Source organism: Fusarium oxysporum, chromosome III (genome assembly GCF_013085055.1).
Source record: "Fusarium oxysporum Fo47 chromosome III, complete sequence".
Classification (NCBI taxonomy): Eukaryota; Fungi; Ascomycota; class Sordariomycetes; order Hypocreales; family Nectriaceae; genus Fusarium; species Fusarium oxysporum.
Genome location: NC_072842.1, coordinates 1,066,002 through 1,080,337, shown reverse-complemented (window position 1 = coordinate 1,080,337; position 14,336 = coordinate 1,066,002). Strand labels below are relative to the sequence as shown.

Here is a 14,336-nt window from a genome sequence, read left to right as displayed (position 1 = left end):
AATGTTCAAGGAAGCCAGTGAGTGAGAGTGAGCCAGCCTGCCAGTCTTGACCAATGTGCTGTTGTATGTACGATACTACGCGTACCAATTGACATAGCCGCCAGTAGAGAACTGATATCAAATCAGACAGGTCCGTTATCGCAAAGACCGAGACCCCGAATGTCATTCCTTGGTTGCTCAAGCAAGTTCAAGGGGGGGTTGCACTGCCTGCATGCAGCTCCAACTCACGGGAAGAGACCGAGGCAATTGGCGATCAGTAAACAGCGCCAGATAGGATTGGACAGTTTCAAACACCTTCCATGATCGTCGCAGTATTAAATGAAGTACTGCGAGTCACGAGGAGCACGGATATCGCGCAGCTCAGGTCGGACAAAGGACCTTTCAGTCGTTTCATCTATAAACTTGTGAAATAGGAGAAAGAGATGATTGCTTCTGTTTGCTATATTAGTCAGTTTCAGGGTCCTTTGTAATAAACCTGAGAGATGATCTTTGAGGATCTGAAAGGATTCTTGACTCGGATTTCATGCGCCCATTGATTCTGCGGGCACATGGAAAGGCTAGCTATCAGTAAGACACGTCCATGTCCATGTCGATGTCCATTCATCCATGTCCATGCCAAACTGTCGTCATCGGGAGATTTCTGGCTTGCATTGCATGCATTTCTGTATGCAAGTGGGCCAGATGTGGGAGAGCTCACGAGCCTGGTTGTAAGAGAAGGGTTCAATTGGTGGATGGACGAAGGGGTTGCTGTTGATGCGGATTGGAGAGACAACATGACACCTAAGACGGTTACTGCGTGCGTCCCTGAAGCAAGGGTAGATCGCAGACGAAGACGTAGACGGCAGCTTAGCTTGCGAGTGCGGAAATGGCACCAGTAGAAAGGCAGTCTGTCATGAACGGAACAGGTGATTGTGGGGAAGTTCAAGAGCGACGAGGCGAGCATCTGGATCAGTTGTTGCTCTGCTGTGCTGTGTACCCCCACGGCTTGGGGTTAGCCAAGAGTATAAACGTGTAATATTCAGTGCAACATAGCCTGATTGAGAAGGCAAAGAAAGAAGGCGACGAAAGGCAACCTGTGTTGCTGTTCTTTGTGCATTGTTACTGACAAAGGGCGTGAGATAGACCAGACGAAGCTTTGTCGACGCCTGTAACAGACCAAACCTCCAGCCAAAAGATCAACAAAGCGGCCTGTGGCGCATCTTGCGCATCAACCCTTCTTGCATAGGCTAGCTGCTGGGTGGTCCCTTGCGCGGGGTGACTGCGTACTGAAACGAGCAAGCTGTGTGTCAAGTCATTGTCTATCATCTGAGGATTTGGTTGGCAAAGTGACTGATTGTCAGTCACAAGCCATCCAAATGACCAATACAACATGACAGCGACATCAACATCAACAGCTAATGCTGTGCTGTGCTATGCTGGCTGCGATTTACAGATACACCGCCTCGAATATGAAAGCGGCTGGTGTTTGCTTAGTACGACCAAAACCACGCTTCGTAACTGGTGGGAAGGTTTACAAGCGACGATTCCATTGTGGGCCTGCCGAGGGTGGATGATGAATCAACGGTCAAGAATTCTGTGGCGGTTTGCTTCTGGAAAAGAAGATGCAGAACTTTAATGTGCTGTACCGTATTTGCGGATGATTATGCGAGCATCAGGCTTGGAGGAGGGCTGTGCAAGTAGCGCCCTCTGTCATCTTCACACGGTATACGAAGCAGCGAGTCGTGACCCTGAAACTGCCCGGCAACCCTCAGGCCTCTCAGAGTCAGGACAGAGTCAGGACGGTGTGACACACAGTAGATCAGGGAACAACGTGGATCTACGCTCTATCTCAGTTTGGCCGTCGCTGACAGGCGCCACCACTGGTCAATTGAGAAGACCCTGACTGGACAAATCTGACTGTGGCCTCGGAGGGATGTGTCTAGGTACTGTAGAGAAAAGGGAGAAATGCACTGGGCTGAGCGAGTTGAGAGCGGTCTGCGTACCGAAATTGGGACCTCGGAATGCGTAAATGCTCGCCTCAAGATTGGATCTGTAATTTTGAACCGGAATGGATCCTATACGGCTGCTCTTTTTCTCGGCGCTGTGGAAAAGCGGACTCAATTCGGAGCGTCAGCAGCGGAGCAAGACGCCTACAGGGCATCGTTTTTTTTTTTTTTTTTTTTTTTTTTTTTTTTTCGCGGCTAGGGGAGACAAAGAAAACTTACTACTCGGTACCTCTATCCTAAGTGACAAAAAGACTTAGGTAAGCCTAGTATATCTTAGCAGGCCTTTAGACCCGTTTATTTTTGGCACCCTGGTTTAATGTCAGAAGTTTTCTTACTCCCTTGAGGTGCTGGCAGCGACAAGACAGTCAGCAGGAAAAAGAAAGCCATGGATCGATCTAGGCATCGAAAGGCCTAGCCCTGAAGGACGCGAAAAAAGGGCGCAAAAATATGCCGTGAACCAGGAATTCATCTTCCTCAGAAGGTTAAAGGCTGGGGCTTACTCGAAACTTGGCTTCGATCAGTCATTTCAAGCCAGTCAGTCAGTCAGTCAGTCAGTCAGTCATGTCCACTCACACCTCAGCATCAATTGGTGATAGCGTATTACCTGAAGCCCTGCCCTGAGCCCTTAGCACAAGGCGCCCTGTGAAATGTAACGAGCCAGTCAGCCAGTCCAGTCAATTCCTCTGCTTCTGACCCGTGGTAGTAAAATTTCTTTGGCACTGGGGGGCACAAAGGTCGACAGGACTCCATTTTTTACCCGCTCCTGGCACGGCAAATCGCCCATCATCCTCTTAATTTAGGGTACCTTAGGGAACGGCCCCCCTAAATTTCATCCCGTTCCTTGTCGTCGTTGGCCCCAACCTGAAAGTGACCTCCGCCCACTGTCGGCCAGTACCTTTTTTCGCTCGCGTCTTCCTTGTAGCGTCAGGTATTCCCGTCAATTTTCGTTCATTTCCACCTGCATTTTCCATTCTCGTTGCTTCGCGCCGATTAACAAGGCTTACCTTACTAATAAATCAAAGACGGGACCCGAGACCACCCTCTCTCTCTCTTTTTCTTTACTGCTTCAAATAATTACCTCGCCCTTCTCCCCCCCTTTCTTGGTTTTGTTTTGTTCTGTTCAGTGTTTTTAGTTGTTTCCTCTGAAACGATTCTACAAAGCATCCCTCCACCCATTATCCCTCCCCCCCCTTGTCCCTGTCGAGCAACTTTGTCTCAGACCTTGATCTGTACTGTACTGTACATAGAGTTACACTACAAAACGGTGCCGTACTCGTGCCCGCCCTCGGAGAACGTCATATGCACCAGTCTCCACGCGTAATAAACAGAACAGCGGCTCTCGCACTCACACACCCATAACAATCCATACACCCCACCTACGCAGCACAGCACAGACGCCACCCTGAATTGAGATTGGGGAAATCCTGCAACTTGGGAATCAGCCGCCTTTTCTACTCCTCTTCTAGCTTCTACTCAAAAGCCCAGTCCGGCCCGGCCCTGCATTGCATCTCACTTCTGCCATCGACCCATATCAAAGCACCCTCACGCACAAAGCAACCACCCCAACCAACAACCTACTCTACTCTATAGCAGTTGACGATGTTTGTCTTGCTGTTATAGCACCACTGTCCTCAGGGACACTTTTAACGCCTCCTTCGACGCTGCTATTGCCCAAGCAATAACACAACCGCAACGTCTTGCACCCCAACTACTATACGACACATACAACTGCACGCCTTCTCGACTACTTCAACGACTATTATCCTAATCTCCTGATCACGAATCGAACTTCCTGTTTGGATCCTTCAGCTCAACCCCCACACTTACACCCCAAAGTCGAAGCACTCTATCTACCAATATGACGACCAATATGACTACCAACAACCCAGACACCCTATGGGTGGCTCACGGTTCAGAAGAGCTCGAGGAGGCCGACGAACCGCCTGAGATAACCCTCAAGAAGCAGCAGTTTACTGCCAACGATTTCCAGCGAACTACCATTCGACCTCCTACTGAAAAGTCCTCTCTGTTGACCAAGGCCATCAATGGAAACTCAGACGACGACCTCTACACTCCCCAGGCTATCTCACGATCCATGGCCAACACCCAGCGACGTCGCTCCCTTGTTAGCAACATCAGCCTCGCTTCGACCGCCGACCTCACGAGCGATACTGGTTTTACTAGCCCTTCGAGACCGAGTACACCAAGCCCTCCTCTCCCTGAAATGGCCATGCTGCGCTTGCACGATGGACGTGCTGCCGAGCCTACGCATGTTTCTTTGCTAGGTGCTGCTGTCAGGCTACAGCAGGGCAAGACTGAGGAGCCTCGCAAGCGAAGCATTCAGTTTGCATGCGGTGGCAAGCCCGTGGTCCAAGAACAACCCCCTCGATCCCAACCTATGGTCAAAGCGCCTTCTGCTCAGGAAGCTCCTCGCAAGTCATGCATCAAGTTTGCATGCCCAGCTCGACCCGCCTCTACTCAGAACACTCCTCCCCGGCACATCGAGAACTGCGCCAAGAAGGACGTCACACCAAAGGCCGAATCTCCCTCAACCCCCAAGCGAACTTCAGCCCTGGCGTTTGCCGCACCTCGCCAGGTCACACCTCGCCGACACTCCATGTCGCGTCCTAAATTTCTCCGCGCCAACTCCTCTGACCTTGCCACAGACAGCTCACAGTTCCACGAGTTTGCTAGTGGTATCACCCGAGAGGACGATTGGATCCGACGTGATAGCAATGCTGTTGCAACTAAACTGACAATCAATGACACTCTGACCAAGGAGAACAACATTCGACGTCTGGCTACCGAGGCAGAAGAAGAGGCGCAGGAGGAAGAAGACGAGCTCGAGGACGAGGAGGATGCTGACGTTGACGACGAGGATGATGTGGACGAGGATGAAGATGAGGATGAGGACGACGAACTCGATGTTGAGCTCGACGAGGATGAAGAGGACGACGAGGAGGACGATGACGATTCTGATGGCTATCACACCGATGAAGAGACTGGATTCGCCGACTCCGATGAGGATGATGAGGACGATGACATGCGTCTCTGGACTCCTGGAGCCAAATCTGTGGTTCATATCGGATCGGGCGCTACTCTCATGCGCCGCCCTTCCCTTCACGAGTTACAGTCTGACTCTTCTATCACTACCGTGGATAACCAGCGTGCCAACCGTCGCTCAAAGCGCGTCAGATATGCCGAGGAGGCTCCTGATCTTCCCGACAGCACTGACTTTGTCTGCGGTACATTGGATGAGGACCGTCCTCTCGAGGAAGCTTACCTTTCATGCCTCGCAGCTCGACGAAATGAGAAGCTTCGCGTCATTCCTCAGGATATCGACCCCAGTTTCCCTGCCTCTGAGCCTGAGGAGGAAAACGAGGGCGAGATCTTCAACCCTGTTCATCACTCAAGTGACGAGGATGATGAGTTCTTCCAGGGCAAAATGGAGGATCTTCATCATGAGCGTGACCGTCCTCGTCGCCGTCGCAAGAGCGAGCATGCCTCTCCCAAGCGATTCCGCTCTCCTCCCCCCAAGCGTCATCACTCACCCCCTCCCAAGGTCCGAGGCCGATCACCCAAGCCTCTGTTTGACCGTCAATCCCCTCGAAAGGCCAAGTCCCCAGCTCCTATGCGCAAGCCCATCACTACTCCTCTTGGATCTCCTCGCTGCGGCCAAGTCAACTTCAACCTGGCTGGTCGCCCTGGGCTCACTCACACCAAGTCTCTTCCACGTGGTGGTGCTATGTGCCACCAGCGAAAGCAGGCCCGACACAAGGTCAAATACGACAACGATACCCACATCCGTGGCGCTATCGATATCGTCAAGGGTCTGGAGAGTAAGCGTCAGCGACGCAAGGAGAAGTTCCATCAAAAGTACTGCAACCGCGCTCGACGTGGCCAGATCCCCGAGCGCAAGCCTGTTCCCGGACGCGGCACGGAACGCATGAGGGAACTCGGCCTTCTTATGGCTGGCAAGAAGGACCAGACCAACTACGTCCTTTCCATCTAAGCATGCTTTCAATTTAGACTGCGAGACACGTTACGACGAAGATGATACATCTTACACGATTTAACTTGATGACTCAAATGTCCTTTCTTCTTACACCTTCTCGGCTAGGTCTCCGAGATTGTTTTACTGTATATACTGATAATGGACCCTGGATGCTCGCAATGTTCGAGATTTCCTGTACATACTTTTTCTATCTTTTCTTTGTCATACTGCATAAAGCGGCCGGACAACGCTCGCTACTGGCGGAAAGGAGCTTATTTTGAACTGCTTGGATACCCAATACAGCATTTGGTATTACTGGGTTACATGCTCGGCGTTGGATGAGAGGCTATCATGACATAAATGCATTTAGCGGAATATCAATCACGACAATGATTCTCTGCCATATATTGTTCGCTTTCTGTGATATAAAGTAATTAGATGGATGGAACTACTCGCAGTTATTCAATTGGGCTGGTAAGTGTTGTAGGTCTCGTTGACCATTGGGGTGGTCTTCAACTGGTCACTTTAGTGTAAGTGAGTCCTAGAGATGGGCTTCGATTCACCACAATTTGGTAATGGAACTGTGAATGCTCCTATAGTAAAGGACAAGTTGACATAATTCTTATACGTTCCTAGATATACAAATTTTAGCCACGGTTCTTGCTCCCTTTGCCTTGTGCCAGCTGACCTGCAGCTCGGAATTCGATGGACGGAACTGTACGGCGTGACATGCACGATGATATGTGCCTTACAATTCAGGCACCACTTCAGCGTCCCTTTCTTGCCAGCTTTTGGTTCAAGGCAACGCCTCCTAACAATCCACCACCAGCTACATTCCACGACGCCAACGATAACGACGACTCTTTTTCTCCAGTGCAAGATAATAAAACCACGCTTTTTATTTCAACCTAATACTCAACTTTAATACACACACACAACATGTGGATTGTCAACTGGTGTATGTATTCACTTACGATTAAACAACTGGTAACTTGAATGGGCTGACACGTGCTGCGTATAGTCTATGATGTGCTGTCCTCCTTGGGACTGCTCAACAAGCACGCAAAGCTGCTCTTCTTGGGTCTCGACAATGCCGGAAAGACTACTCTGCTTCACATGCTGAAGGTGCGTCGACACAATGCTGTTGGATTGTTGGAAGGATGGTTGTCAGCTGGGATACTTGTTACCAGCGGTGGCGGTTTTGGGGATATATGACTAACGATGGATTTACAGAACGACCGTGTCGCTATCCTCCAGCCCACTCTTCACCCCAGTAAGATTCTCCTTGAAAGCATTAGCGATTCGTTTATACTGAGACATCGCAGCATCTGAGGAGCTTGCCATCGGCAACGTTCGATTCACCACCTTCGATCTCGGCGGTCACCAGCAGGGTACGCAAATACACCAACCATTCAACCCCGCAAATGTATCTAACAACGTTTTATAGCACGACGTATCTGGCGCGACTACTTCCCCGAGGTCAACGGCGTTGTCTTCCTTGTCGACGCCAAGGACCACGAGCGATTCGGTGAAGCCAAGGCCGAGCTCGACGCCCTCCTGTCCATGGAGGAGCTCTCCAAGGTTCCCTTTGTCATTCTCGGCAACAAGATCGACCATCCCGATGCTATCTCTGAGGACGAGATGCGACACCAGCTCGGCCTTTACCAGACAACCGGCAAGGGCAAGGTCCCTCTCGAGGGTATTCGACCTATCGAGCTCTTCATGTGCTCAGTGGTTATGCGACAAGGCTACGGCGAAGGTATACGCTGGTTGTCGCAGTACGTATAAAGGAGTAGGGAAGATGAGATGAGATTGGAAGAAGTGAGGCAGTGAGCTGGAGAGGTATACCTAACGTCGAGTCCTTTTGGGGAGAGGTAGAGAGGACAAGTGATTTCCAGTGTTTATGAGACTCAGAATTCTCCCTTAGGCGAACATTGGTCCTGCAATTCTACTACATTTACTTGCTACAAAATATAACCGAGCCTCATGTTGGGAATGCTCCTGAAGATGGAAAAATCAGACCCCTGGTGTTTATGTGCTAGGGTGCTTACAGGGGGCGGCTGGAAGCTCATGAACGGCATTATTGTGCCTAGGCATCGTCGGGACACATATCATGATGCATGATGCGGCTAGTTTAACCGTAGCTAAAAGAGAAGGTGGCAAGAATTAGAGAGAGATTATGCGTATTACATATCATGATTAGCGCTCGTGGGCTCATTCTGTCGCTGTCGGTGGTGATACCAGGTGTTCGATAGAGGCCTCGGTTCGCCAAGATGGACTGGTATGGATCCCCGGAATATGTACCTCTTTACCGTTTCCCCAACGGAATCTACGTCATGTTACTAGAATCATCACAAGGCAACCCAACAGAGCTTCGCATCATAGTAATCAATTTCTCCCTTAACCCACTGCAACATCTCACGATTCCAAGAAATCTGACTTATTTCTCTCTTCTGTCAGCAATGGGTTAGAGATTACGGCGTAAAATCGATCGCAATGTCGTCCTCGTCGTATTCCTCACTACTGCCTCGTGATCCAGTCTATGGATTTCCACCGGAATCTTTCGACCCTTCCCTTCTTCCTGATGTCGACACTGAATTCGTCAATGCGCAAGACTTGGAGGCCTTTGAGAAGGCGCTCCAGGCTCCTGATCCGCTTCAGAGTCCGACCGATGAAAACGGCGCTCGGTCGCCACGCAGCCCGAGTTCCTTCAGTGTGACAAAGAGGCCTTCGCAGGTCGAGTCTGGCCTTGCGGATGATGTCGCTGCTGTCGCCGCCGCCGCAGACGCTGCGTCTGGAGATCTTCCTGTTCCCCCGACACCGAGTCAAGGGACCTTTATCACAGCGCAGAACGATTGGGCGCCTGTTAACGAGAAGATCTATAGCCGTCGCCGTGGTTCGAAGCGAAGCAAGAGAAAGCGCAGGGGTGGAAAAGGGGCTGTTGAAGGTCTTCTAGGGACCCGCACCAAGGACGAGACCCGAGAGGGATATCTATACCAACTTTCAAAGTGGCCTTTGCTTTTCTTCGTGTTTGCATGGCTGGGTGGACTTGCCGTTGCCTATCTCTCGACAAGACTATACATCTGGGTGTACGAGCATTTCTTCACATGGCGCGGCCAGCGAGAAAGACTCCGAAGAAATTTGCGAAATGCCTCGAAGTATGAGGACTGGGTAAGTGCCGCAAAGGAGCTCGATAACTACCTTGGTCGACAAACATGGAGGGAAGAGAACGATTTCGCATACTACGATTCCAAGACTGTTCGAAGAGTTTGGGAGCAGATGAAGAAGACAAGACTGCGCGCTGAAGAGCAAGAAAGCAAGGGCGAGAAGGGTGATGGAGGTAAAGCGGTGGATGAGCTGAAGACCTTGATAGAAGCTTGCGTCAAGAATAATTTTGTTGGTGTTGAGAACGCGAGGTTGTACAGCCAAACGTACTACGGAACCAAGAATCTGGTACAAAATTTCCTCGATGAAGGTGAGTCCCCAATGCCCCAGCTAGACACGAAGATTCTAACCTGAAGCAGAGGAGAAGTGCATCAAATTTCTGATAAACACCAAGCAGCTCGAAATGGAGCAGAAGCGAGTTCTATTCAAACACGTCTATGCGAACTACGGAAGAACAGCTCTCTGTCTCTCCGGAGGCGCAGCCTTTGCCTACTATCACATTGGCGTTGTCCGAGCTTTGCTCGATGCGGATCTGCTACCAGATGTCATTACAGGCACCAGTGGTGGTGCTTTAGTAGCTGCTTTGGTGGCCACTCGAACGAATGATGAGCTTAAGCAACTTCTTGTGCCAGCACTTTCTGAGCGAATCAACGCCTGCCGCGAACCCTTTACAGTCTGGATTCCTCGATGGTGGAAGACTGGAGCTCGATTTGACTCCGTTGACTGGGCGCGACGATGCGGCTGGTGGACACATGGCTCCTTGACATTCCGAGAAGCTTATGAACGAACAGGTCGCATTCTCAATGTTACCTGTGTGCCAGCTGACCCCCATTCGCCGACGATTCTTTGCAACTACCTCACAAGCCCCGATTGTGTTATCTGGTCGGCGGTATTGGCATCGGCCGCTGTACCCGGAATTATTAACCCTGTCGTTCTCATGATGAAGACTCGAGACGGTTCTCTAGAGCCGTACTCTTTTGGCCACAAGTGGAAGGATGGCAGTTTGCGAACGGATATTCCCATCAAGGCCTTGAACACACACTTCAACGTCAACTTTACAATTGTCAGCCAAGTCAACCCACATATCAACCTTTTCTTTTTCTCTTCTCGAGGCTCAGTTGGTCACCCAGTCACACATCGCAAGGGGCGTGGATGGCGAGGCGGCTACCTGATGTCTGCGTTTGAGCACTATCTCAAACTGGACATGAATAAGTGGCTCAAGTTTATCCGCCATGCCGAGTTGTTGCCCCGGCCTCTTGGTCAAGACTGGAGTCAGCTTTGGCTTCAACAATTCAGCGGCACTATTACGATTTGGCCAAAGTCGAGAATTTCAGACTTCTGGCGCATTCTGTCGGACCCTGATCCCCATCGGCTATCCCGTATGATTCACGAAGGAAAGCAAAGTGCTTTCCCCAAGCTCAAGTTTATTGAGAACAGACTCAAGATTGAGCGACTGGTTGAACGCGGACGCTCTGATTCAAGACCATGGGTGCGTAGGGGCAGCATTCAAACTATTCTCAGCGAAGAGGATATCAGAAACATTCTGGCGGAGGAGATGGGCAATGGTGCAACTACAGAGGACGAGACCGATGTGGAAGATCTCAGTGGTCTTGGTCTTGGTATGACTACCCTCGACGATAACACTCTTTACGAGGAGCCCGAAGAGAAGAGTGACTCGGAGGGTAGCAGTTGATCTGAGTATCGTGTCAGATGGATGGAAGTGGATATAATACGAGCAGCATGTCTCTAGCCTAGAAGCATAGTTCTAAGGTTGCTTTATAAGTTTGGGTTTGAAAATTGGATTCGGATTTGGATTGGGAGGAACAAGTATATCATTATAAGCGTCTTTAATATACATTAAGCGTTTCATTTGTCAAATTATGGCCAGTTGGTCTCGTTCCTATTTAAGTAATAGAATTCACTTGCTCCGTTCTGAGTCGGTAACTTTGAAGCATAAGGTACCTTAGTCGGGCTCGAAATAGAGTTGGGGTTGGCGCTAGAAGGTCATAGATTGCAGGGCTGAGTGTACTAAGAAACAGTGGCTGTCCTTTCTAAAATTGTTCCTCTGTGCTGAAACTGAGAACACGGTGGCGCGTACGGCAAGGAGCCATTCAGTGCAGGCGGCAAGTGGGGAGTGACAGATAATCCGATCACCGGCAGCCGTCAACCCGCCCGCTTCCTACTCCAGACGAAGGTCGACCATGGGAAATGCGCTGCGTGGCCGTAACTAAACGACAACACCAGCACTTTTCTTTAACTTTACCTTCTCACCCAACAAGCACAATATTATCTGCCAGTAAAATACACTCTTTTGGGGCAGAGAACTTGTTCTTCATTTTGTAAAGAGATATCTCTTTATTTTATTAGAGCGCTTTTGTGTGTCTTTGTTTCTATCTTCTATACATTGATCGCCTTGAGTTGTGGGCTACGTTTCCCCTCGAGCTTGCTTTGAGAGTAGCCCTGGGGCTCTCTTCAAACCGTCAAGATGAGTTCCGACTACTCTTATGACGAGCAGGTAAGAACGGCATTGTCTCTATGCTTCGACACCAGCTAACTCGAATTAATAGGGCCAATTCTTCCCCTTCTTTATCCTGACTCTCACCGGCATCGTCACTGTTCCCCTTACCTACACACTCCTTCGCCCGAACCGCGACCAAGATGCGCTTGCGCCACGGATCAAGACCAACTACAAGTCAGAGCATGCGGCTACTGTCGAGTCGCTCAAGTCAGCACAGAAGCGTAGCCAATGGAGGGTCAAGCGGGTTATCTTTGTGATAATCGGCTGGGCCCTCATGGCTGGCATGGCCTACCTGATTATGGTCACCCAGCGAACTGTCCCCAAGCTTTGGAACCCTTACGATATTCTAGGTATCTCGGAGGTAAGCTTCGCGACGGCTATATCGTGCTGAAATGACATTGCTGACACAATTGTTGCTAGTCTCTCAATGAGAAGCAAATCAAGTCGCACTACAAGCGACTCTCCCTCAAGTTCCATCCCGATAAGGTTCGACCTGACCCAGCCAAGAACGAGACTGTTGAATCCCTCAACGACTTCTACGTCGAACTCACCAAGGCCTATCAAGCGCTCACCGACGAAGACGTGCGCAACAACTACATCCAATATGGCCACCCCGATGGAAAACAGAGCTTTAGCATGGGAATTGCTCTTCCCCAGTTTATGGTCTCCGATGGTAACGGCAAGTATGTCGTTCTTCTGTACACTATGCTTCTTGGAGTTCTTCTGCCCTGGCTCGTTGGATCATGGTGGTATGGCACCAAGAGAATGTCCAAGGAAGGTGTCCTGATGGAGAGCGCCAACAACCTGTTCCGACAATACGACGACGAAATCGAGGAGGGCGGCATCATCACTGCTCTCAGCGCTGGCAAGGAGTTCGAGGAGATTCTGAAGGGCGACAAGGGCGAATCTGGTCTTTCCAAGATCGAGTCCCGAATTACAGCTGAAAGCGAGGTCGGGCCCACTGCTTCTGGCATGTCGCTCAAGGACAAGGAGGCTCTCGAGGATCTTGACAACGGCGTTCGACGAAAGGCCCTCGCCCTTCTCTGGGCTTACCTTGGCCGTGTTGAGCTCGACGACCCTGCTCTGACCAAGGCCAAGTTCCAGGTTGGCCCTATCGCCCGCGCCCTCAACCAGTCCTTCAACGCTATCACTCTCGCCTACGGAAACATTGGTCCTATTGCCAACTCGTTCTATACCAGCCAGAACCTGATCCAAGCTGTTGCACCCCACGCCTCTCCTCTTCTCCAGCTTCCCCACATCACTCCCGAGATCGCTCGTGCTATCGAAGGTGACTCCAAAACACACATGCCTGTCCACCGATTTATGGATCGACCAGACGCACAGCGCAGACAGCTTGCTGTTGGAAAGGGCCTCCTGACTGAGGAGCAATACCAGACCGCGATTGGTGTCGCTAAGCAGATTCCCTTCTTCCGTGTATCTAGGGCTTTCTTCAAGGTTACTGGAGAGCGCTTTATTATCCCTTCGTCACTGGTTTCCCTTGTCATCAAGGGCCGCTTCATTCCTCCTGGTACTGAGAACATTCCTCCTGTCAACGAGCTGGATCTCGAGGACATTGACCCGGCTGAGGACGATATCGAGGCTATCAACGGACGCAAGAAGAAGACTATCAAGGGCCCTGACGGCAAGCTTATTCCTATCGAGGAGGAGTCAATCCTGCCCCCTCTGACGCACGCACCTTACTATGCCCGTGATCACTCTCCTCAATGGCACGCTTTCCTTAGCGACTCTAAGCAAGGCAAGATGGCTGTTCCTCCTTTCCACTTCGCCAAGTTTGATCAGCCTATTATCGATGATGAGGGCAAGCCTACTTTCAACATGCAGACTCTCAAGGCTCAATTCGCCGCACCTCCTCAAGCTGGTCACTACACCTTTGTTTTGCACGTTATCTGCGACTCCTATGTCGGCTTCGATACCAAGATGGAAGTTACATTGGTTGTCGAGGAAGCAAGCAAGGCAGCGGAGATGCAAGCTGAGGACGAGATCAGTGAGCCTGAAGAGGGTAAGTCTCAACTGCAAAACAAATCATTGAATGTTCCTGCTAACAACTTTTCAGATTCTCTCGCTGGACAGATGCACGTTCTCAAGACTGGTCAGACTCCCAAGACCCGTAGAAGGGATTCTGACGACTCTGAGGATGAGAGTGGAACAGATGAGGAGGAGGATGACACCAGCGCAACAAATACCGATACTGAGGACGAGTCATAACGGCCTACCAGTCTCTCTTTGTGGATATTAAAAAGTACTGTAATCACTAAATCATGAGCGAAACCCCTCTTAGGAGCATGATGTGTGTATACGGAAGCGACATCATCCTTGTGTATGTATGTATTAGGAAGGGAGGGAGTCTGGAGGAAGATAACAAACACTTTAAAGCTTGGGCATTTGTTTCTCTATCTAGAAACAAGTTGGGAGTTTAGGGGTTTCTTTAAGGCACACACTCAGTATATAACTCTTTCTTGTTGTGCTTATTCTCATTCAACTTCAAATTATTTCCACAGCCGGCTTGTTTCGTTCAAGCACCAAGACACCTTTTCCAGTTTCCATCTCAGCCTCCAGTGAGCAAAAAGCCCGTATTGGACCAACCATCATATAATATAACAAGCGCCCGAATTACCATTCTCTTTCCCCTTTGAAGCAGTGCCTGTGAGGCAAC

General features: G+C 50.3%; 4 protein-coding genes across 4 annotated transcripts; all 4 read left to right on the top strand.

The window, feature by feature from the left end:
* Positions 1-3,575: 3,575 nt before the first annotated feature.
* On the top strand, positions 3,576-6,381 carry FOBCDRAFT_19995 (uncharacterized protein). Its single transcript, XM_059608957.1, has one exon. It carries the CDS (start codon positions 3,844-3,846, stop codon positions 5,995-5,997), a length of 2,154 nt encoding a protein of 717 aa, XP_059464389.1. The 5' UTR covers positions 3,576-3,843; the 3' UTR covers positions 5,998-6,381.
* Positions 6,382-6,737: 356 nt separating this feature from the next.
* Positions 6,738-8,198, top strand: FOBCDRAFT_216988 (SAR1_TRIRE GTP-binding protein SAR1). The gene is made up of 5 exons (XM_031175594.3): positions 6,738-6,937; positions 7,001-7,104; positions 7,213-7,252; positions 7,305-7,370; positions 7,427-8,198. The coding sequence occupies exons 1-5, from the start codon at positions 6,919-6,921 to the stop codon at positions 7,765-7,767; spliced, it is 570 nt and encodes a 189-aa protein (XP_031046727.1). The 5' UTR covers positions 6,738-6,918; the 3' UTR covers positions 7,768-8,198.
* A 133-nt stretch (positions 8,199-8,331) lies between these two features.
* Positions 8,332-11,007, top strand: FOBCDRAFT_19987 (acyl transferase/acyl hydrolase/lysophospholipase). The gene is made up of 2 exons (XM_031175593.3): positions 8,332-9,454; positions 9,504-11,007. The coding sequence occupies exons 1-2, from the start codon at positions 8,476-8,478 to the stop codon at positions 10,835-10,837; spliced, it is 2,313 nt and encodes a 770-aa protein (XP_031046726.2). The 5' UTR covers positions 8,332-8,475; the 3' UTR covers positions 10,838-11,007.
* A 358-nt stretch (positions 11,008-11,365) lies between these two features.
* On the top strand, positions 11,366-14,192 carry FOBCDRAFT_19985 (Sec63 Brl domain-containing protein). The gene is made up of 4 exons (XM_031175592.3): positions 11,366-11,659; positions 11,712-12,023; positions 12,083-13,682; positions 13,737-14,192. Exons 1-4 carry the CDS (start codon positions 11,630-11,632, stop codon positions 13,886-13,888), a joined length of 2,094 nt encoding a protein of 697 aa, XP_031046725.1. The 5' UTR covers positions 11,366-11,629; the 3' UTR covers positions 13,889-14,192.
* Positions 14,193-14,336: the final 144 nt, after the last annotated feature.

Bases quoted from the DNA above. Each gene is read 5' to 3' on its own strand.
- FOBCDRAFT_19985 (XM_031175592.3), top strand. From the start codon at position 11,630: ATGAGTTCCGACTACTCTTATGACGAGCAG. The intron at 11,660-11,711 runs GTAAGAACGGCA...TCGAATTAATAG, and splicing joins ACTACTCTTATGACGAGCAG to GGCCAATTCTTCCCCTTCTT. The intron at 12,024-12,082 runs GTAAGCTTCGCG...AATTGTTGCTAG, and splicing joins ATATTCTAGGTATCTCGGAG to TCTCTCAATGAGAAGCAAAT.
- FOBCDRAFT_216988 (XM_031175594.3), top strand. The intron at 7,105-7,212 runs GTGCGTCGACAC...ATGGATTTACAG, and splicing joins CTCTGCTTCACATGCTGAAG to AACGACCGTGTCGCTATCCT. The intron at 7,371-7,426 runs GTACGCAAATAC...AACGTTTTATAG, and splicing joins TCTCGGCGGTCACCAGCAGG to CACGACGTATCTGGCGCGAC.
- FOBCDRAFT_19987 (XM_031175593.3), top strand. From the start codon at position 8,476: ATGTCGTCCTCGTCGTATTCCTCACTACTGCCTCGTGATCCAGTCTAT. The intron at 9,455-9,503 runs GTGAGTCCCCAA...AACCTGAAGCAG, and splicing joins ACAAAATTTCCTCGATGAAG to AGGAGAAGTGCATCAAATTT.
- FOBCDRAFT_19995 (XM_059608957.1), top strand. From the start codon at position 3,844: ATGACGACCAATATGACTACCAACAACCCAGACACCCTATGGGTGGCT.